The sequence below is a fragment of the Neolamprologus brichardi genome, chromosome 12, assembly GCF_056152115.1.
Source record: "Neolamprologus brichardi isolate AB-2024 chromosome 12, ASM5615211v1, whole genome shotgun sequence".
Classification (NCBI taxonomy): Eukaryota; Metazoa; Chordata; class Actinopteri; order Cichliformes; family Cichlidae; genus Neolamprologus; species Neolamprologus brichardi.
Genome location: NC_142115.1, coordinates 8,740,776 through 8,761,532, shown reverse-complemented (window position 1 = coordinate 8,761,532; position 20,757 = coordinate 8,740,776). Strand labels below are relative to the sequence as shown.

Here is a 20,757-nt window from a genome sequence, read left to right as displayed (position 1 = left end):
CACCCTGGGAGTGACTCAGTCAGTCCAAGGTGGACTGCGATGAACATTTGAAACTGCTCCCTTTCGTGTGGTTTATACATTTTTCGACTGGGCTAATTTTCAGATGAAATTATTAGTATTAATTAATTATTAATATTAAAAGTAGTATTAAATGTAAGACCCATTCCTAAAACTTTTAGTTTTCTAAACACGCCGCTCTAATGCTCCTTTAGCGGCCAGCCACAGGCCATGTAGCGGAGCTCCGAGCGGACCGATGGTAGTGCAGTATAATCAATCACCGGAAGCTTCGAACGGCCGCTGCTATAAAACTTCGTTTATACGCCTCTTGAGTTCAAAGCATACACCGGGAGAAACGGCAAGAAGCGGACGGCAACAGATGAGCTTAACCTGTTGGGCCACAGGTAACATACACGGTGTGGAGGAAAACGGGGAGTGAGGAAGGCAGCTGCTGCTTCAGCGCCTCTTAGCTAGAGACTAATATGCTAATGCTAATTGCTCTTATGTGTAGAAGAACGTCTAACGTGGAGTTAAAGCGAAGCTGCACGTATTTATTAAAGAATGTGACAAAGAGGCAGATGAGGGCGAAAAACGTGAGGTTCACTGCTGCAACATCCCGACCCGTACTCAGAGACACCTGAACACATCAGTGTGAGGTCAGTTTGTTTCGGATCAGAGCAACAGCAGCAGGGGCAGGACGCTGAGGGATACTGTGTGCGATTTTTTTTTTTTTTTTTTTTTTTTAGAGAAGGGGACATCCAGGAAATGTGTTATGAACTGAGGCTTCGGAACGATTGAAGCAACGAAGCTGTGATTGAAGTGCAGATTCTATATAAGCTTTAATTGTTTTTAACAAAATTGCAATTGCTGTACTCCTTGAAAGACCTTCGTGCTGGGGGTGTACAGGGGCAAAAACTAGAACACTGCCACACTGACCTCACACTTATGTGTGTGTAAGCTACGAACTTGATACAAAATATTGTTTTTAGCCACTGTGGTGTCACCCATTTGTCTTTCACTTGCCAATTGTGATTTGCTTGCTGCCATGTTTGGGTTTTTGTAGCCATTCACAAAAAAAAAAATGTAATTAGGACAAGAGGGTGGAGTGTTAAGTTATCCACTGACACTAGGTAGTCTAGTAGTTGGACCTGTGACCAGGAATTTAAGCCTGTCCCATGTGCTATAGGGATAGGGGGAGCATACACCCTGAACATGTCACCTGTCAATCACAAGGCTACAAAGCATCCAGGAAGTCTCCACATTTTTCCACGTTTTTTAAAGGTAGTCTTATTCCAAAATGGGGTAAATTCATTTTCCCCCTCAAAATTATACACAACAGTACTCCATAATAGAAACTCTTTTCTATGCAGAACCTCTCAAGCTCGATCGGGTTAGATGGGGAATGTCGGTGCACATCCATTTTCAGATCTCTCCAGAGATGTTCATTCGGGATCAAGTCTGGGCACTGGCTGGACCACTCAAAGACAAAGTGGTCCCAAAGCCACTCCTTTGTTATCTTGGCTGTGCTTAGAGTCGTCATCCTGTTAGAAGGTCCAGAGGTCAGAGGTCCAGAGCACTCTGGAGCAGGTAATCATCAAGGATGTCTCTGCATATTGATGCATTCCCCCAACCCTGACCTATCTCCCTGTTCCTACTGTTGACAAACATCCCCACAGCATGATGCTGCCGCCACTATGCTTCACTGTAGGATGGTATTGGCCAGGTGATGCTGGCATTTAGGCCAAAGAATTCAATCTTTCTTTCATCAGACCAGAGAACTTTGTTTTCCTACTGCAGAAATGATTTCTCTTTTAGAAGGTTCCTCTCACCACGGGGCAATGTTGGAGCTCTATGAGAGTGACTATCACAGTCTTGGTCACTTCCTTTACTAAGGCCCTTCTACTCTAAATGTTCAGAATGACTGGGCAGCAAGCTCTAGGAAGAGTCCTGGTGGTTCCAAAGTTCTTCGTTTAAGGTTAATGGAGGTCACTGTGCTCGTTGGGACCTTCAATGCTGCTGAGTTTTTTTTTTTGGTATCCTTTCCAGATCGGTACCGCGATGCAATCCTGTTTCAGAGGTCTACAGACAATTCCTTGGACTTCATGGCTTGGATTGTGCTCTGACATGTGTCTTTCCAAATCATGTCCAATCATCTGAATTTACCACAGGTGGATCCCAATCCAGTTTTAGTAACTGACAGATGATCCGTGGAAGCAGGATGCAGCTGAGCTCAGTTTTGAGAATCATGGCAAAAGAAGTTTGCCCTTAGGCACCCTTCCCGGGCCTGGCTCCAGGGTGGTGTACCACCACACCACCAAGCTGTGCTCGTACTGCACAGCTTGGTGGTGTGGTGGGTAGTACTATTGCCTCAGACCTGCTCCTCCACTAGTAGGTTGTGGAGTTTGCTGTGTTGGCAGTTGGCCATAAGTGTGAGTGAAACTGGTTGTCTGTCTCTCTGTAGTAGCTCTAGATAGCAAGGGCTCCCTCCATAAACTGTACGGATACAGCAGACGCATCTGTTTTAAGTAACGGTCTAATAGAGTCCTGTAATGTCACTGACTAAAACTTCCTGTTCTTACCTCAGACAAGGTGTTGTATCTTCCTCCAGAAAGGGCAGATAGCACAAGAATGATAGAGAAGTCAATTTCATTGATGTAAAGAGGTGTGTTTTCTTTTTGTTTGTTTTTTGTTTTTGTTTTACTATTACATTATTATTATATTAAATTACTATTAATCAGAGGTTATATGTTCCTATTTTACAGTCACAGCTGTGTGTCAGAGATGCTACAGCTCCCCCTGGTGGTGACAGCCCAAGTAGACCTGCTCCTGGTGCTGGTCTCCTTGCTGGCCTTCTGGACCAGGCTGAGCCATCTTAGTTATCCCAATGCTGTGGTGTGAGTGCATCTGTTTCACACACCTGAACATCATGTACACCCACATACAAACTTACGTACCAAGCTTCATTCTGTTATTAACTGATTTTTATACCTTGACCGTTGTGCAGGTTTGATGAGGTGTATTATGGTCAGTTTGTGTCTCTCTACATGAAGAGGGTTTTCTTCATTGATGACAGCGGACCACCTCTCGGTCACATGATCCTGGCCTTTGGAGGTGGGTTATTAAAATACCAACACAGCCCTTTGTGAGTGTACAGCTATATTTATACTTTGCTCCAACATGTGCTTCTGCTTTTGCTGTTTCAGCGTACCTGGGAGGTTTTGATGGGAACTTTGTGTGGAACAGAATTGGAGCAGGTACAAATCCCCAAAAATGATTTCATCCAGTTAGAGGTTAAATCGGAAAATTTGTTAATCTATATAAACCAGCGTGTACCACCTTCTTTTTTTTTTTTCTTTCTTTTTTTTTCTTTTTTTTTTTGAAACCAGTTTCTATATTTCCTCCTGTCTAACTTGGTTTTGGTCTGTTTAAAAGTAGTGTGTGTTTGTTTTGTTTTGCAGAGTATCCTAGCACGGTGAATGTGTGGAGTCTGAGGCTTCTGCCGGCCCTTTGTGGAGCTCTCTGTGTTCCTCTGGTCTACTTGTTGACTCTAGAGTTGAAGTTCTCCCACCTGTCTGCTCTGGGAGCTGCAGTGCTGTTGCTGCTGGGTGAGTGCGTCCATGCTGAGTAAGAGTTAACGTCTTCCTGCTGAAAAGCCTTTTAGCTGCTGCTTTTTATAAACCAGTGAAGTGATGCTTTCCCGGTGAATATGCAGCCGGGTTGCTCTTTTCAGTCAAGTCTGATTTTGGATCTTTGCTGTTCCAGAGAACTCTCTGATTGTCCAATCACGTTTCATGTTACTTGAGTCTGTCCTCATCTTCTTCGTGCTCCTGGCTTTCTTCTCATACCTGCGCTTCCACAATGCGCCCAGCAGGTTAGTCTCAGATTTCTGTTCTCATGTGTAGAAAGTGTAGACTGTAAATTTAAAGATGGCTGTAGCCACTGTAATATTGCCCACTGGTTTGTTTTGAAGCCCTCAGTTATAGTTTTATGGTGGCCACCTTCTTATTTTTACTAGTAAGTGGAGCGCTAAATTATCAGCTAATGCTAGCAAGTTTGGTTAACTCAGGGACTTTAAACCATGTGGAAGTGCCAAAAACTGCAGTTCCTCATGTATGGTTCAAAAATCAGACTTCATTTTTATAGTGTTTGACTTAACTGCATTAAAAACTACATCAACAGCCTTTTAGAAAAAACATTTGTAGTTGTCAAAGGTTGTCATTTCTGGCTTCAAAAACGGCACAAAAGCCAAAATGAAACTTAAAAAACAGATTTTCTCAAACCAAAGGATTAATTATACTTTGTGTAGTTTTAGATACAGTAGAAATGAATGTATCACACACATACACATGTCTGCTAATTAGTGCAAATAAAATACTACAATTTCACTCATCAAAACGGGAACACAAACTTCACAGATAAGCTGTTAGCAGAATAAATCCAACAGTTAGCTATATTATATTGAATTACTTCTACATTTCTGTAGGACATACACATAAACCAGCTTCTTTAGTCTTGACTAATCCTACTTAAAATTTCCCTCCATCCTTCTTCTTCCACTTATCTGCGGCTTGGACTCAGGGGCAGCAGCCTAAGCAAAGAAACCCAGACCTCCCTCTCCCTAGCCACCACCAGCTTGTCTGGGGGAACACCAAGGCGTTCCCAGGCCAGCCGAGAGATATAATCTCTCCGGCGTGCCCTGGGTCTGCCTCCTCCCAGTGAAACAATTCTGTTAATGAAATTAACAAAAAGAATTGTTGACAAAGGGCAGCCCAGGCAGAGTCCATCACCCACTGGAAACTGATCTGACTTATTGACGGCTGTGCGGACCAAGCTTCTTGCAAGGGATCAAATGCTCGTAGCAATGGGCCAGACACCCCATAATCCCAGAGTACCCCCCACAGAACCCTCCAAGGGACATGGTCGAATGCCTTCTCCAAGTGCATAAAACACACGTAGACTGGTTGGGCAAACTCCCAACCACCCTCAAGTATCTTTGAGAGGGTAAAAGAGCTGGTCCAGTGTTCCACGACCAGGACGAAAACCGCATTGTTCCTCCTGTATCCAAGGTTCAACTAACGGATGGACTCTCCTTTCCAACACCCTGGCGTAGACTTTCCTAGGGAGGCTGAGGAGTGTGATTTTCCCCTAGAGTTGGAACACACCCTCCAGTCCTCTTTCTTAAAAATGGAAACCACGACCCTGGTCTACCAGTCCGGAGGTACTGCCCCTGATCTCCACGCAAAATTGTAGAGGCATTTCAACCAAGACAGCCCTACAATATTAAGAGCCTTCCCAAAATCAGGGCAATCTTCATCCACCCCAGGGCACCAAGGAGTTGTTTAAGTGCTTCAATGACCTCACCCCCAGACATGGACAAGTCGTCCCCAGACTCTGCTTCCTCCAAGGAAGCAGTGGGATTAAGGAGGTCCTCGAAGTATTATTTTCACCGCCCAACAATGTTCTCAGTTGAAGTCAGCAGCGCTCCACCCGCACTATACACAGTGCAGGTAAAGCACCGCTTTTTAGCGAGTTAACCCTCCATGAATCGCTACCTTATTGTGGTGGAGGGGTTTGTGTGTCATAGGGATCCTAGAGGCTATGTTATCAGGGGGCTTTTGCCCCCTGGCAGGTTTGCCCATGGCAAATTGGTCCTGGGTGAGGACCAGACAAAGACCGACTCAAAAGAACCCTATAAGTATACAATCAAGAGAACAGTTTGCACTATCCCTGCCTGGGATAGGGTTACTGGGGCCCCACCCTGGAGCCAGGCCCGGGGAGGGTGCCTAAGGCCAAACGTCTGGTGGCAACGCTTTAGTTCATGGGGACTGGTTGGGCATAGCTGAAAAAAGGACATGGGCCCATCCTCCTGTAGGCCCACCACCCACAGGAATTGCAGAGGCTCTGGCGGACTGATCCCTGGCTACCAAGACTAGCAATTGGTGGTTAAAATTTCCATTTTTTAAAATATCTTTTTGAAACTTGTATTTTCACATGTTCAGCTGTTGCTGTTAATACGGAGAGCTGTGCGGTATAGTGTGTTCACTCTACGGCCCACTCTCAAACATAGGCATGTAGCTGCTGGAAGTTTCTTTATCTTAAAAGGAAGTTCTTAATCCCTACTCTCGCCAAGTGCTAGCTAATAGGGGATCATGTGATTACTCAGGATTCTCTCATTAATACTGTGGGGTTTGTACCTTGCAGTGTAAAGCAACTTGAAGCAACTGTTATTTTAAATTAGTGCGACGTTAATACAACTAAACTGAGTTGAACAGTTTGTTTCCGTTTTAAACTGAATCTTTCTCTGCTCTGACGTCATATGGTTACTCTCTCCTCCTCAGCTCCTGGTCCAGATACAGTTGGCTGATTCTCTGTGGTGTCTCCTGTGGTGCGGCTGTAGGGTGAGAAAGTGATTTAAGGCCTGTTGCTCTCTAGCGTGTGCTGTTGTCTAAAATGCAAATGTTAATGTGAAAATGTGATTGGTGTAGGGTGAAGTACATGGGTCTGTTCTCATATCTGCTGCTGCTGGTCGTGGCCTCTCTGCACACCTGGAAGCTTATTGGAGACAAAACTATCAGTCATGTGAGTCTAGACTTCCTGATTGTATCATATACAGCATTTAGCTGGCAAACCCTACTTTTGCAGCTATGACTGCTGGTACTTTCAAGAATACTCCATGTCATGTGTCTTTTGAAAAATGGTTCCCAGCTCCACAGAATCCATTCTCAGGAACTGTTTTTGTTGTGTTTTATGGACTAATTTGCCAGTTTCATGTCATCTTAAGTACCAAAAGGTCATGGTTTTGTAAAACAGTGTTCCCAATACAGTTAACATAGAGCAGGGTCTTCTCTGTAAATGTAAAGGCTTCAAAAATGACACTTTCCAAACCGGTGCAGTGTTTTCCTTAGGAATTAGATAGTATTTGTAGTAAGGCAGGATGTAAGTACATTACGTGCATAAAAGTATTTGTCTGCAATGTTTTAATAATAGCAGTTTAGCACTATGTAAAAAAATAAACTCATTGCCTGAGTGTTTCATTTATTCATGTATTTTTTGGATATTATAGTATTTCCACCTTTTTATATACAGTTTATGTTTATGATATGAAAAAATGTGATTCTAAGAACATAATGATCCTGCATGCATGTCTTTGTGCAGATGAATGTGTGTGTGCAAAGTGTACATAGAGTTCTCTGTCTGGTGGTGGTTCCAGTCCTGCTCTATGTGTTCTGGTTCTACGTTCACCTGAGTTTCCTGAACCGCAGCGGACCACATGACCAGCTGATGAGTTCTGCTTTCCAGGCCAGCCTGCAGGTAAATACTGTCAGCTACACTTAGTAATTATAGACCTGTTTCCTGAGAGAAAACAGATTAGAAAGTTTTGAAATATTTGTTTACCGACAAGTGAAGCTAAATCTTTGATCTCACTGTATTTGCGATAAATACCCAGCAGCAGGGCCGTGCAGAGAGGTTTAAAGGGGCGGGTGCTCAAAGTTAAAAAGGGGCACATTGAACCAGGCTGAATAACAACAACACACATTCATCAAGAATCTAATATGGGCAACAAGGCAAAGCAAACGTAGCCGATGTTTTACCTGATGGGTACAACGTTGCTGTTGAGGGGTTGCTGCTGCTCCTGCTGTGGATAGTGCTGGAGGGCAGGGCTGTGTTGATCTGAGACTGTAGACATTAAAAAGTCCATAGGAGAGATGGTAGCTGATTAAACAAGTGTCATGAGATAATAACAAAATGCAAAGATTGGTGACAGCACTTGGAACCATAAGGCAACAAAAAACTGTGAGAAATAATTTAGGCTCTGCCTGTGAATCACTCTTTGCTTCTCTTCTTCCTTCCATCCCATCATTTCATATATCACTCTCCACTTGCTGTCTATCTGAGAACAAGGCACAACTTGCTATTGCAATAAACTATAATTTAAAAATCCACACCTAACAACTCTTGCACTTAATCTATAATAAAATGATGAGAGAAAAATGTTATAGCTGGTACAACTGGTACATGTGCTCTTTGTAATCCAGCTGCTGAGGGATCCACTGCCTTTAGTAGCCTCACACAGCTCCTACTGTTTCCCCCTCATGTCTTTACCAGGCATGTCTGGACAATGTTATATCATGAGTAATATTATTTTTAAAAATCCATCTAAATAAAACACACACATGCACGCACACACAGTGACATTTTAGACCTTCTTCAGAATACTGTATATACTATGGGCATCACTGTGCTGATCCAGAATCCTTACATTATTATTTATTACTAGAGCTACAATAATAAAGCAATGAGGAGGGGGAAGTAATAAATATGAAATAATGTATTTATGATGATTCCATTTGTTTCACTATCCACTCTGTGCAGGGCAAAGCTTATTACATTTTTAAACTGTAGAGATACAATAATTTTACTGCTGTAAAATCCAAATTTTGTCTTATGTAAAATATAAATCTAATATAATCTGCTTCTTAATGTATGTTCTTTAAAATACAGTGTGTGTTTTTTAATATACTATAATTATAATAATGCATAATTATGTGGACATGCATATTAGTTCGTTTTTTAGTGAAATATAATCCCTCCAGAAAGGCAGGAAAAGCTTGGAAACTTACTTTAAAACTAAATATGTTCCCTAAAACGGTGGACAGAGCTACAGACCCATGACAGCCTTACACAGGTAGCCAGCAGCTATGACCAGCGCTACTTGTGCAGTTAATAAAAGGACAGGTAATGTTTGTCATGCTGTTGCACACACAGCACGCTCGTTTGTTGTTTGTCAGTTGCAACAAGACAGCTTACCAACGTGTACGTAATAAGCCAATACTCCTGTGTGCTATACACTACAGTGTACGCTGTACACCTACTTACTGGTTTTTGTCGCATCAGTCTGTGTCTCTGAGTTAACTTGTGTTTCTCCTACAGCTCCGGACCGCAAAAAATGCGCGTGCTCTTTGTGAGCTCGTTCCCGGCTCGTAACCAGCGCGTTCTGCCGTCAAGGGCGATCAATGTTAAATGTGATCATGTGACTGATGCAAGCCAGATCCTTTTATTTAGCAAAACTGTGATTAATAGTTATATTATTGTTGAGGGGCACAGACAGGACTCCGCACGCGCGCGCACACACACTAAAAAAAATAATTAATAATATTTTTTTTAAAAAGTTGCCTCAACAAAAGGGCACTTTGGGCACCCATCAGGAAAGGGGCAGGTGCTCAAGCCCCTCTAGCCCCCCCCCTCTGCACGTGCCTGCCCAGCAGTTTTCAGAACCGATCACAGCACAGAAGCAGGTCTTACTAAGGTTATCAGTGACCTGAAGATCAGCATTAATTAACATAAAGTTTCAGTCTTTGTCCTTTGCGATCTCACTGCTGCCTTTGACACTGACATTTTAATTCAAATGATTTGTGATTCAGAGTTTATAAAAACTGTTTAAAGTTCCTTTTAACAGGAAGAAATCTCCAGCAGAATTAAGCTGAGGGAGAGGCTCATATCTCCTGTGATGGGGTGGGGAAAGGGAAACAAAACAAAAGGAACACTGCAGAAGAGAGCCAGAGATTAATAATAACTAATGATTAAATGCAAAGGGGTGTATAAAGAGTGGAATATCACATTCTGGAGCTGATTGATTTTTGTGTTGTAGGGCGGTCTCTCCAGGATCACTCGGGGTCAGCCTCTAGAAGTGGCTTACGGGAGTCAGGTGACTTTGAGAAGCTCTGTCTCCCAGCCAATCCCCTGCTGGCTCCATTCTCACAAAGTCAACTATCCAATCAGGTGCTTCCAACACAGCAGCTAAACACCTGCTTCAAAAAGCATCCCAGTTACAGTTCAATTTCATGATTTATTTAATGATGTTTCCTGTTTTTATTCAGGTATGACAATGGGCGGGGCAGCTCTCACCAGCAGCAGGTCACCTGTTATCCCTTCAAAGATGTCAACAACTGGTGGATCATCAAAGATCCGGGCAGGTAGATCACATTTCTCTTCAAGTGCTATACATGGAGACGTGGCCCATGTGAAACTACTGTCTATATCTCTGTCAGGCAGCAGCTGGTGGTCGACACTCCTCCTCGACCTGTCCGTCACGGTGATGTCATCCAGCTGGTTCATGGGATGACGTCACGTTTTCTTAACAGGTAAACAACTCAGGATATGTCCGGATTTTTGAGGGCTCTGTTGTCTCAGTAACTCTGGAGCTCAAAACTTGAAACATTTAGAGGCAATGAGTAAATAGAAAAGTTACTAATCTCAAGTTTCTTTGGAAATAAATGGTTAGGTCAAAAAAGTACTTTGAAGTTCTGTACGGAATAAATAGCCCTCTGTGGGTTGTAGTCGACCCCTCTCCATCAGCTCTGTGTGTCCCTGCCTGTTTACCATCAGCTGGTTTATTTCAGTGTTACAATGGTTGTGTTGTTTCAGTCATGACGTAGCAGCTCCAATGAGCCCTCACACTCAGGAAGTCTCTGGATACATAGACTTCAATGTGTCTATGCCGGCACAGAACCTGTGGAGGGTGGTGAGTACAGTTTGTGCTGCATGTGATTTCTGATCTCTGTCTAAATTAACAGGAGTGCACCCACACATTTAATTAAAAGAGTATGGGATAATGTTGGCTTACTTAATGTAATCCCTGGTTCTTTGATAACAGAGTGAGGTGTTTCTCTATGGGAATCGCCTTGGTGTGACCAACTTTGTAAGCTCCAATGACACCACGTCTGTCGATGACAGACCTGTCGAGCCGTGCTCAGGGCTCTGCCCCCTCGTTCTAATACGGCCGACCAGCCCTTCCTAACTTATTCCAAGCAGATTTCTTTCTCCTAAGCACTCTGTCCGTGCCTAAGCAAGGAGGGAAGAGTTGGTGAAACTCTGTTATCAGAGAACCAGGGATTACGTTAAGTAACCCAACGTTCTTTTTCTAACTTTGCTCGGTGTTTCACTATGGGAGATATGGTCCACTTCCGGATTGGGTCAGCTCCCGAAGCTACGCTCCAGTACTACTCCAGGATCTCTGGTCGAACCTGAGGCACCAGAATCCAGCACTGCCTGAGCCAGGGATGACTGTGCAACATCCCAGCTTGCTGCCACACAAATATCCTGGACTGATACACCTCTGAACAAAGCCCAGGATGTGGCCACACCCCCTAGTGGAGTGAGCTCGGAGTCCCGGGGGGGGACTGCGAGCCCTTACAGCTGTAAGCCAGAGCTATGGCCTCTACAATCCAATGAGCTAGCCTCTGGCGTGATAACACAAGGGCAGGCCCAGGAAACAAACAGCTGATCCGACTTCCTGAATCCAGCTGTTCTGTCAACATAAGTCCCCAAGGCCTGCACAGGGCACAAAGTGTTCAGCCTCTGCTCTGTCTCTGAGGAGAATGGAGGGGGGTGAAAAGCCAGGAGCTCTACTGTAGAGCACCTGTATGATGTTTCCAACACTTTAGAGACAAAGGCTGGGTTGGGGGTGACTAGACAAAGCCTATAATTCACTAACTCGCTTGGCTGTGGTTAGAGCCAACAGCAGAGCGGTTTTAAGAGAGAGAAACTTCAACCCCACTGCCCCGATAGGCTCAAAGGGGTGGTGGGAGAGGGGGTCTTAAACGACTGACAGATCCCATAAAGGACCAGTGGTCTAGAGACTGGGAGCGTTCGACGTGCCCCCCTCATGAAGCGACATACAAAGGGGGTGCTGACCGGCAGGTTTATCACCAAACCCCATGTGACAGGCTGAAATAGCTGCCAAATAGACCTTTATGATAGAAAAAGCTCTCCTTTTGTCCAGCAAGTCCTGAAGAAAACACAACAGCTCCACCACTGAACACTGAAAAGGGATTATCTGCTTTTCATAGCACCACTATTCAAAAACACGCCATTTACTGCTGTAAATGGAATGAGTGGAGGAGGCTCTAGCATTTTGAATAGTTTCAATAACCTTCGGAGGCATGCCTGCCGCCTTCAAATTCCACCTTTCATGGGCCAGGTCCATAGAGCAACCTGGTCTGGATGGGGATGTTATATCTCCCACGCGCCTGAGACAGAAGGTCCTTGCGGATGGGGAGTGGCCATGGCTCGTCCACCAGAAGCTGGATGATTCCTGCTATCCAGTGTTTGGATGGCCACTGCGGAGCTATTAAAATCAGTGACAGCCCCTGATCCCTCACTCTGCTCAGTGTTGGGGAGATCAGGCTGAGGGGAGAGAAAGCATACAGCAGTGTTTTTGGCCATGGATGTGCCCCCGCATCCATGCCCAGTGGCACATCTGCGTCTGACAGAGAGAAAAACAGAGGGCAATGTGTGTTTTCCCGTAAGGCGGAGAGGTCTACGGCAGCCCGGCCATATCTCTGCCAAATATGCTCCACCACCTGTGGATGAAGCCTCCATTCTCCGAACAGTGGATTCCCTCTGGACAGGAGGTCCGCCCCCCTGTTCATAATTCCTGGCACGTGAGTTGCTCGAAGGGAGAGGAGCCATGTGCTGCTCTACACAATTATTTCCCTGGCTAACCTGTGTAGCTGCCAGGAACGGGTGCTGCCCTGGCGGTTGATATAAGCAACTACAGTGGAGTTGTCTGTTTTCACTAAAACATGTTGTCCCCGGAGATACGGCAGAAAATGCCGTAAGGCTAGGAGCACCGCGCGGAGTTGCAGCACATTTACGTGATTCAGCGCAAGTCTCTATTCAATTCAATTCAATTCAATTCAATTTTATTTATATAGCGCCAAATCACAACAAATGTCGCCTCAAGGCGCTTCATAGATACAGAGAAAAGCCCAACAATCATATGACCCCCTATGAGCAGCACTTTGGCGACAGTGGGAAGGAAAAACTCCCTTTTAACAGGAAGAAACCTCCGGCAGAACCAGGCTCAGGGAGGGGCGGCCATCTGCTGCGACCGGTTGGGGTGAGAGAAGGAAGACAGGATAAAAGACATGCTGTGGAAGAGAGACAGAGATTAATAACAGATATGATTCGATACAGAGAGGTCTATTAACACATAGTGAGTGAGAAAGGTGACTGGAAAGGAAAAACTCAATGCATCATGGGAATCCCCCGGCAGCCTACATCTATTGCAGCATAACTAAGGGAGGATTCAGGGTCACCTGGTCCAGCCCTAACTATATGCTTTAGCAAAAAGGAAAGTTTTAAGCCTAATCTTAAAAGTAGAGATAGTGTCTGTCTCCCGAATCCAAACTGGAAGCTGGTTCCACAGAAGAGGGGCCTGAAAACTGAAGGCTCTCCCTCCCATTCTACTTTTAAATACTCTAGGAACAACAAGTAGGCCTGCAGAGCTCTCTGTGTCTCTGTGACCAAACGCCATTCACTGCTCTGCCCATCATAGTTACACCCCAACCTGACAGGGATGCATCTGTGGTCAGTGTCACCCTGGATGATACTGCCCCGAGAGGTACCCCCGCGGCACGACTTTCCTCAGCTGAAAGCAGGAAAGACAGTGAGTGAAGGATGCGATCCTCTGCTCTGAAAGTGCGATACGATAAGAGATGGAGTCTATTCTGAACCCCAGATACTCTGTATACTGTACAGGTTCCAAGTGGCTCTTTTCCAGGTTGATTGTGAAACCGAGCTCCGTGAGGTGATTGACTACCACCTCGGAGTCTTTGATCGCCTGCCCGGGATGCTCAGGGATGAACTGCACATGCGCGCCACCGCTCCAGCCGCGGTGCGAGCGGCCCCCTAAAGACGCGGTAGTGTCACGTCACCCCTGTCTCCCGGAAGGAGTTGGGGCTGTCCCCCTCGGGAAGAGCGTGAGCTCCCCTCGCTGGTGACAAAGACAAATGGCAGTGATTTTCTTTTGTTTTTATTCTGAAACTTGGGAACTGCCTGGCTGCAGGAATGCACGTTTTATTTCTTTTGTTACCCCCAAAACACAGTGAAGTGCCTCGTGACTCTGGGCAGTGCTTGGTGACACAGACGGAGTGCTTAGGAGTGCTTGGTGACACTGCGCCATTTGTCCCCAAGTCTGTCCTCCCTGAACTGGAAGAGGAGACTGAGAGGGTGCTCCTGGTGAACTGGAAACTTGCGGAGATTCTGAACCTTGGAGTGATTTGGTTACCCCTTCTAACATTTTCCTTCTCTTTGGGGGAGAAGAGAGGGGTGACACAGAACGTTGCATGTGTGCTAGGCTGACCGCTTCTTTTTCCCCTCTCCAGGGTGTGATGGCTTGTTCTTTGCAGCAGCTGCTGCAAAGGAATGCTTGCCCCAAGGTCTTTGGTTCTCTACTTTGGCCTGGTGGGTGACTGCAGCCCACCCTGCTCCTCTCTGCATTCTGACCCCACTCTGTCTCCCTCTCACAGCTGCTGCTGCTGCTGCAGCAAAACCAGCTCTTGGCACCTGCTGGGGTTGAGGGGTAGGTTTTCTGGGTAAGCAGAGGTTTAATGCTTCTCCCTCCTGCTTTCTGTGGGTGCTTGTCTCTCTCATTCTCTCCAGGGCTGGGCCAAAGATACCCTTGGTTGGGTCATAGGCTGCATCCATGACCTCAGCCTTCTAAGCATCCCCTAGGCCCGACAGGTTTAGCCACAAGGCTCTTTCACCCGAGACTGCAAGGCCCATAACATGGCCACACCCCTGGACTGCTCCCCTGGAGGAGCGAAGAATGAGATCATTAACCATGTAGATTTCATCCCAGAGGACTGGGTTTGGGGAACCCGAGTCAAGCTGACGGCCCATGTCTTCCAGAATTACTGCCTGATATGCTTATAGCAGTGCGACTGCATTAAGCGAGCATACTGACTGTGCAGCATATTTGTACATCCTTTGATAAATAGATGCCGTGAGGCGATCCATCTTGTTAGGCAAAGAAATGCTAGAAGAGACTGAGATTGCTCTGCAGTGTTAGGGTGAAGGTGATACGCCACTGAAGGCTCCACTGCTGGGGGTTCGGTCAGCCCCAGTTCACCCATCCTGTGGATCTCAAGCTTAGAGCAGCCCTTGGTCGCTTGCTTTTTAAAGAGCTTGACCAATAGCAACTAATTTCTTTCATGCAAGCCGGGACTGCTGGCAAAAGCTGCTTCGATGGCGGCAAGGCTGGTGGAAGCCTCTTTCCGTCATACAGGTCACATTCTGCCCCTTCGGCATCCTGGGCGGCTAGCCATGGGATGCGTAGCTTGGCAGCCCGTTTGCAGACCTCATACAAATTGCTGTCCACCGGGGGTGCAACTTCAGCCCCACTCGGTAGTCTGGACTGCTGGGGAGGAAAGGTAGAGTCATCCTCCTCTTCCTCATCCATGTCCTCTAGGTCGAGGAGGTTGGAGTTGGCATCGCCCTCCGCGTCCTCGCCACCTGGCTCGCTTACATTTTGATTGAGGAGGACCTCGAACGATAGGGGCAGGAGCGGGGAATCTTCTTCCATCATGTCCGCCCAGCTTGTGGAGTCTCGCGAATGACTGATATCACTCATAGGAGTAGCGGTGGACAGGCAGGAGACCTGACTGTTCGTTACTGCTACATTCAGCCTCCTTTCCAGGACTTTCTCTGGCATCAACACACAGTGTGGGCATCCCTGAGGGTCCGCCAGTAAAGCCTGAGCATGCTTGGCACCCATACAGATGATGCACATTGGATGAGGGTCCCTGCCCGAGATGGTGGCACCGCATGATGCGGGGCACGGGCGGGGTACATCCTCTTTGGCCTTCGTACGTAGCTAGGACTAGCAGCGGGAGTTAAATCCGAGCTAGTCACCGCGGGAGTCAGCTCATTGTGACATGTTAGCTGCACTCCGCTAGCCAATATCGTTAGCAACTTAATGCTAACTGAACCCTAGGTCGACTAACAAGCTAATGCTAGTGAGACGCTAATGTGGTTCGTGGCCTGCTAACAAGTTAATGCTAGCCGGACACTGAATGAACAGCTCACCGTAACGCGTTAGCCCGAGTTACACAACGTCGGCTACCTCGCTAACTAAGACCAGGAACCGCTGGGACAGCTCACCTGACACGATTGCTGTTCCACAGTGTAACTCTAAGTACACTTCTTTCGAAGGACTTACTCAGCACGATCCAAACTGGAACTGGAAAAACTGCTTTCGGCAACGTACTCCTACACGGGACGCCTGAGAACTGTTAAGCAGCTAATCAAGTTGCCTGGATGCGCTGAGGGAGCTCAAAGTAGTTTCTCACGGGAAGAAAGCGAGAATGAGTTAGGAGGGGCTGGTCGGCCATGTTAGAATGGCACGGCTCGACAGGTCTGTCATAGACAGACGTGGTGTCATTGGAGCTTCTGTAGTTGATCAATGCGAGGCGAGTCCTATAGTGAAGCACTGAGCAAAGTTAGAAAAAGAACTTCCAGAAAAAGATTGTTGTCAGTGACTCCTACGGACATTAATTGAACTGCATTTAGCATTCTTTTGCTCGTATTTGTATGCAGTACATGCACAAGCTCAGACTCTGTGAGCCAGCTAGCATAAGCCAAAACATTACTATAAGTTAGTAAAATATTACAGATTACAGTTTAGATTAGGTAGCTTGCTGTAACTTAGTTATGCTACATTAATGTTTAATTAGTAACTTTAGCTGGTAAAACAATTTGAAAATGGTGAGATTAGTTGGAAGATTGTCAACTAAAGGATGGATTAATTAGTTGAAATTATCTACTCATGAGAGTATTTTGTAGATAGGATATGCACAAGAGTACAGGGCCATGTTTACATTACACCTACAGGAGCCGCTCAAATATGGAACCCCCTCTTACTTTTATACTAATCAGTGGCTGGAATGCTTTTTACTGAGCCTGCTGTTTGTTGCTGTGTTTGTGTGGTCAGGACATTTCAAACAGGGAGGCAGAGTCAGAGGTGTGGAAGACCATCCTATCTGAAGTCCGACTCATTCATGTCAACACTTCAGCTGTCCTCAAGGTGCAGACAGAATATGTCTCAGCTGAATGCCTGTACAATATGAAGTTATTACAGCCTGTTTGTGTGTGTCTGTGTGTGTTTGCGAATGCAGCTGAGTGGTGTGTCCCTTCCAGACTGGGGTTTCCGTCAGTTGGAGGTTGTAGCAGACAAACTATTCAAAGCTCACAGCAGCAGTTTGGAATGGACAGTGGAGGAGCACCGCTATGGAACCAGTATGGCCCCTAACCACCTCCTCCTCCTCTTGACCTTCTTCTTCCTTCACTATTATCACTCAGTAGCTTTGCAATGTTACTTTAGTGAGGTCACAACGCACACTGTCAATCTTGTCCAGGTCAGGAGCAGAAGGAACGGGAGGCAGAGCTTCACTCTCCAACTCATATCGACGTTGATAGAAAAATTTCTTTCTGGGCAAAATTTGTTGAACTGCAAGTATGAACCTGAATTCAAAACTCACTGTCCAATCAGATTTATTCCTGTGACACTAGCAAAGAAACAGAAAGGAGTAAAATAAAACAAATCTGATATCTTGGCAGTGGAAGATGCTGACAGTAAAACAGGAAGAGTCGGAGCACAAATACAGTTCCTCCCCATTAGAGTGGATCACCATGGAGACCAACATTGCATACTGGCTGCACTCCTCCACCAATGTAAAAACACGACACACACACGCAGAGTAACACACATGCTTTGTCCTGTTTAGCCCTGTAATCCACTTTTTCTGTTTCAGGCTCAGATCCATCTAATTGGTAACCCGGTGTCATGGGGCGTGGCCAATCTCAGCCTGCTGGCCTATCAGCTGCTGGCAGTTGTCTACCTGTTGAGGAGGAGGCGAGGCTTGAAAGATGTACCTGATGGTATGTAGGGACACACTGAGTTCTGACAGTAAAACAGGAAGAGTCAGAGCACAAATACAGTTTCTGCAGACCCATTTGGCCTCCCAGATGGGTCTGCAGAAAGATGGTCCGCACTGACATATTTGCATCAGAGACTAAGTCTAACCTCAGCTGTCTATTCGGGTTATGGTACCATTTCTAACTAAATGTGTGTTTTTTCAGGTGTGTGGGACCAGTTTGTGTGTCTGGGATGTGTGTGCGTTGGTGGCTGGTTGGTGAACTTTGTTCCCTTCCTGCTTATGGACAAAACTCTTTTCCTGTATCACTACCTGCCAGCACTCTGCTACTTGTACCTACTAAGTCCAGCTCTGTTGGAGCACGCACACACTCACCTGCTCAGGTACGCTCATCAGCTTCAGCAGCATCTCCTCTTGTGAGCTACCCTTCTTTTTCCTGATTTAAATTTAAATTTTCACCTTAATTGTGGCAGTCACTGGCAACTACCAGTCATTGGGTAAGATGACCTAATGCAACCCAGAAAATGGATATTAAAATTTTTGTTATTTAGTGGTTGCTTAGAAGTTGCCAGTAGAGTCAGCAAGTGGTTTTTAGGACTTTGTAAATGGGGTTTTAACTAAACTGGGATTAATATGTCATTTTCTCATTCATTCATTCATTCATCTACAGAACCACTGCCTGTTTTATCTTATGATGACTGACATTTTCTACCACAGCTGCTGAAAGTTAGTGGCTTTGTCTTGAGTAGAAGTTGGTTGTATTTTAGTAGGACGATCCACTTCCACTATTTTAAATTTCCTAACAAGGCTCTAGTGTGAAATATTTGTATGAGATTCTTGTGAAAACGGGACAGCCATCATTAGTACTGGTATCTGCTGCTTTGTGCAGGGAGAAATAGGATGAGCAGTGGTAGAGCTACAAAATGACTTCCAGCATGCCACTGGTGTGAATGTCTCTGACTAGACAAAAACAGAGACAGGCCTTTAAGACTGATACTACCATAAATCTGTAAGTTTTCTCCCCAACAAAAACAACAATGTCGACGAAACGTTTTGCACCGTCAAAAAAGCAGGTGCCTTTAGTTTCATTCTATAATACTGGGCTTATTTTTCTACAAAGGTTTGAACTTTGAGAGTATTTAAACAAGAGCGAAAAGTGTGAAAATGTTCATGCCTGTCTGAGAAAAGTGTATAAAGTGTGTAGTGAGGGGTTTTACATCGTCATACATGTGGAGCCATACAAACTACCTAGTACCATTTTATGTTACTGCAGTGAAATTTCAGCAAAATGGCTTATCCAACAGCATTATTTTTTCACTTTGATTTTCAAGATGTCTTTGAATTTAGCCATTTGTAGATTGATAATTTTCATATCCATCAATTGATGTGGCATCCAACACAAACCTGGTCTGGTATCAGTATACAGTGATCCCTCGCTATAACCTGGTTCACCTTTCGCGGCCTTGCTGTTTCGCAGATTTTTTTGGTGTGATTTTCCATGTTGTTTGTTTGTTTACAGCACATTGTCTTCTGCGTCCTGACTGGCTCCTGTCCAGTACAGAATGTGTTCAGCGTGTAAAATTTACATAAATCTTTGATCCCTAGCAGTGTGACTCTGAAGTGCTCTATTGTATGTTTGTAAGTTTTCTCCCCAACAAACATAACAATGTCGACGAAACGTTTTGCATCGTCAAAGGCATCCACGGGTGCCTTTGGTTTCATTCTATAATGCTGGACTTATTTTTCTACGACGGTTTGAACTTTGAGTGTTTAAACAAGAGAGAAAAGTGTGAAAAGGTTCATGCCTGTCTAAGAAAAGTGTATAAAGTGTGTAGTGAGGGGTTTTACAGCCATAAAACATCTATAATAATTGTAAAAAATAAAGTTGGCTAATTCACGGATTTCACCTATCGTGGGTTATTTTTGGAATGTAACACCCGCAATAAACGAGGTAGCACTGTAATTATCCAGTGTGATTTTTTTTTTTTCTCCATTGAGAGCTGATTCGTTATCTGTATTTTTTTTTTTTTTTAAAGCGGTGTAGTTGAATAGTAACTTTGCACTGTGTTTACGTGGCCTTCGAAACAAGCAGCAGCTAAAATGTGCACATCCAAGCACCATCATTTAAACAATATCCCAAACTGGATTTGATTTTGGGCTAGCACAGCACTAGGGCATTCAACACACTCTTTGCACTATTTTCTTTACACCTCGTCAGAGGATGGAACTGGAAACAGTCTGAACTTGTACCTGCTTTATGTTGGTGTGAAAGGGTCAGTTAGACATAGAAGCACACTTTGTCAGGCTTTTGATCTCACTGTTGAATTTTCATGAAAATGTGACATATTTTGTGTTTTTTATCTAAAAAGTTTTGTTCATATTTGTTTCTGTTTGCATCTGCAGCAGCGTGACACATCAGCGTGCATTGTGTGTGGGTGCATTGGCTGTGTTGCTGTCCATCTTCCTGACTTACCGCACCTTCTGTCCCCTAACCTATGGAAGCCCTGAACTGTCAGCCCATCAGCTGCAAGGACTGAAGTGGAGGGACACCTGGGACATCCTGTACCGACGTCGGTAGAGGAATAATGACCCACATGGAGAGGAGTTTATGAGTTGAACAGAAGATGAACATATATTCGGCTTGAGGTCATCAGAGGAGGAGCTTCAGTTCTCAGACCGAAGGCTGAACACAAAATGAAAGATGAACAAAACAATAATGTGCCCTCATTCTTTTTGTGTTTACACTGGAAAAGTGGAATTGGTGGCTATGAACTGGATTTTACTTTTTCTTCAAAGAAACTATATTTTTTAGGACTTAAAAAATAATTTAGAAAAAAATAGATTAACAGTGAGACTAAAGAAAGTGTTGCACAATAGGATTTTTCATGTAAACAAGTTGAAGCTTAGTTTACATCAGAGTAAAGAAAAAATAAAGAAAATGTCGTACAATATGAAGTCAAGTTGTGGGTTTATGAACTAGAGTTTTTTTTTAAATGAAAAAAAATAAATAAAAACGTTACGTAAATATTTTTTTAAAGGCTCA

At 44.9% G+C, this 20,757-nt stretch overlaps 2 protein-coding genes across 6 annotated transcripts; one reads left to right on the top strand and one right to left on the bottom strand.

The window, feature by feature from the left end:
- The first annotated feature begins 113 nt into the window (after window positions 1-113).
- pomt1 (protein-O-mannosyltransferase 1) lies at window positions 114-20,674 on the top strand. Of its 5 annotated transcripts, XM_087848982.1 has the most exons (22): window positions 142-401; window positions 1,368-1,584; window positions 2,582-2,659; window positions 2,760-2,891; window positions 3,002-3,108; window positions 3,201-3,251; window positions 3,456-3,602; window positions 3,760-3,868; window positions 6,336-6,395; window positions 6,483-6,576; window positions 7,153-7,308; window positions 9,647-9,777; window positions 9,876-9,971; window positions 10,047-10,139; window positions 10,423-10,519; window positions 16,772-16,864; window positions 16,956-17,076; window positions 17,196-17,293; window positions 17,398-17,511; window positions 17,592-17,718; window positions 17,920-18,097; window positions 20,118-20,674. In XM_087848982.1, the coding sequence occupies exons 4-22, from the start codon at window positions 2,779-2,781 to the stop codon at window positions 20,290-20,292; spliced, it is 2,160 nt and encodes a 719-aa protein (XP_087705108.1). In that variant the 5' UTR covers window positions 142-401; window positions 1,368-1,584; window positions 2,582-2,659; window positions 2,760-2,778; the 3' UTR covers window positions 20,293-20,674. The 5 variants fall into 5 exon arrangements, with proteins under 5 accessions (XP_087705110.1, XP_087705108.1, XP_087705107.1 ...); XM_087848981.1 differs by lacking the exon at window positions 1,368-1,584; XM_087848983.1 differs by lacking the exons at window positions 1,368-1,584; window positions 2,582-2,659 and adding an exon at window positions 509-653.
- On the bottom strand, window positions 14,897-16,172 carry LOC148100151 (uncharacterized). The gene is made up of 2 exons (XM_087848806.1): window positions 16,095-16,172; window positions 14,897-15,655 (listed from the first exon to the last, which is right to left on the bottom strand). Exons 1-2 carry the CDS (start codon window positions 16,170-16,172, stop codon window positions 14,897-14,899), a joined length of 837 nt encoding a protein of 278 aa, XP_087704932.1.
- Window positions 20,675-20,757: the final 83 nt, after the last annotated feature.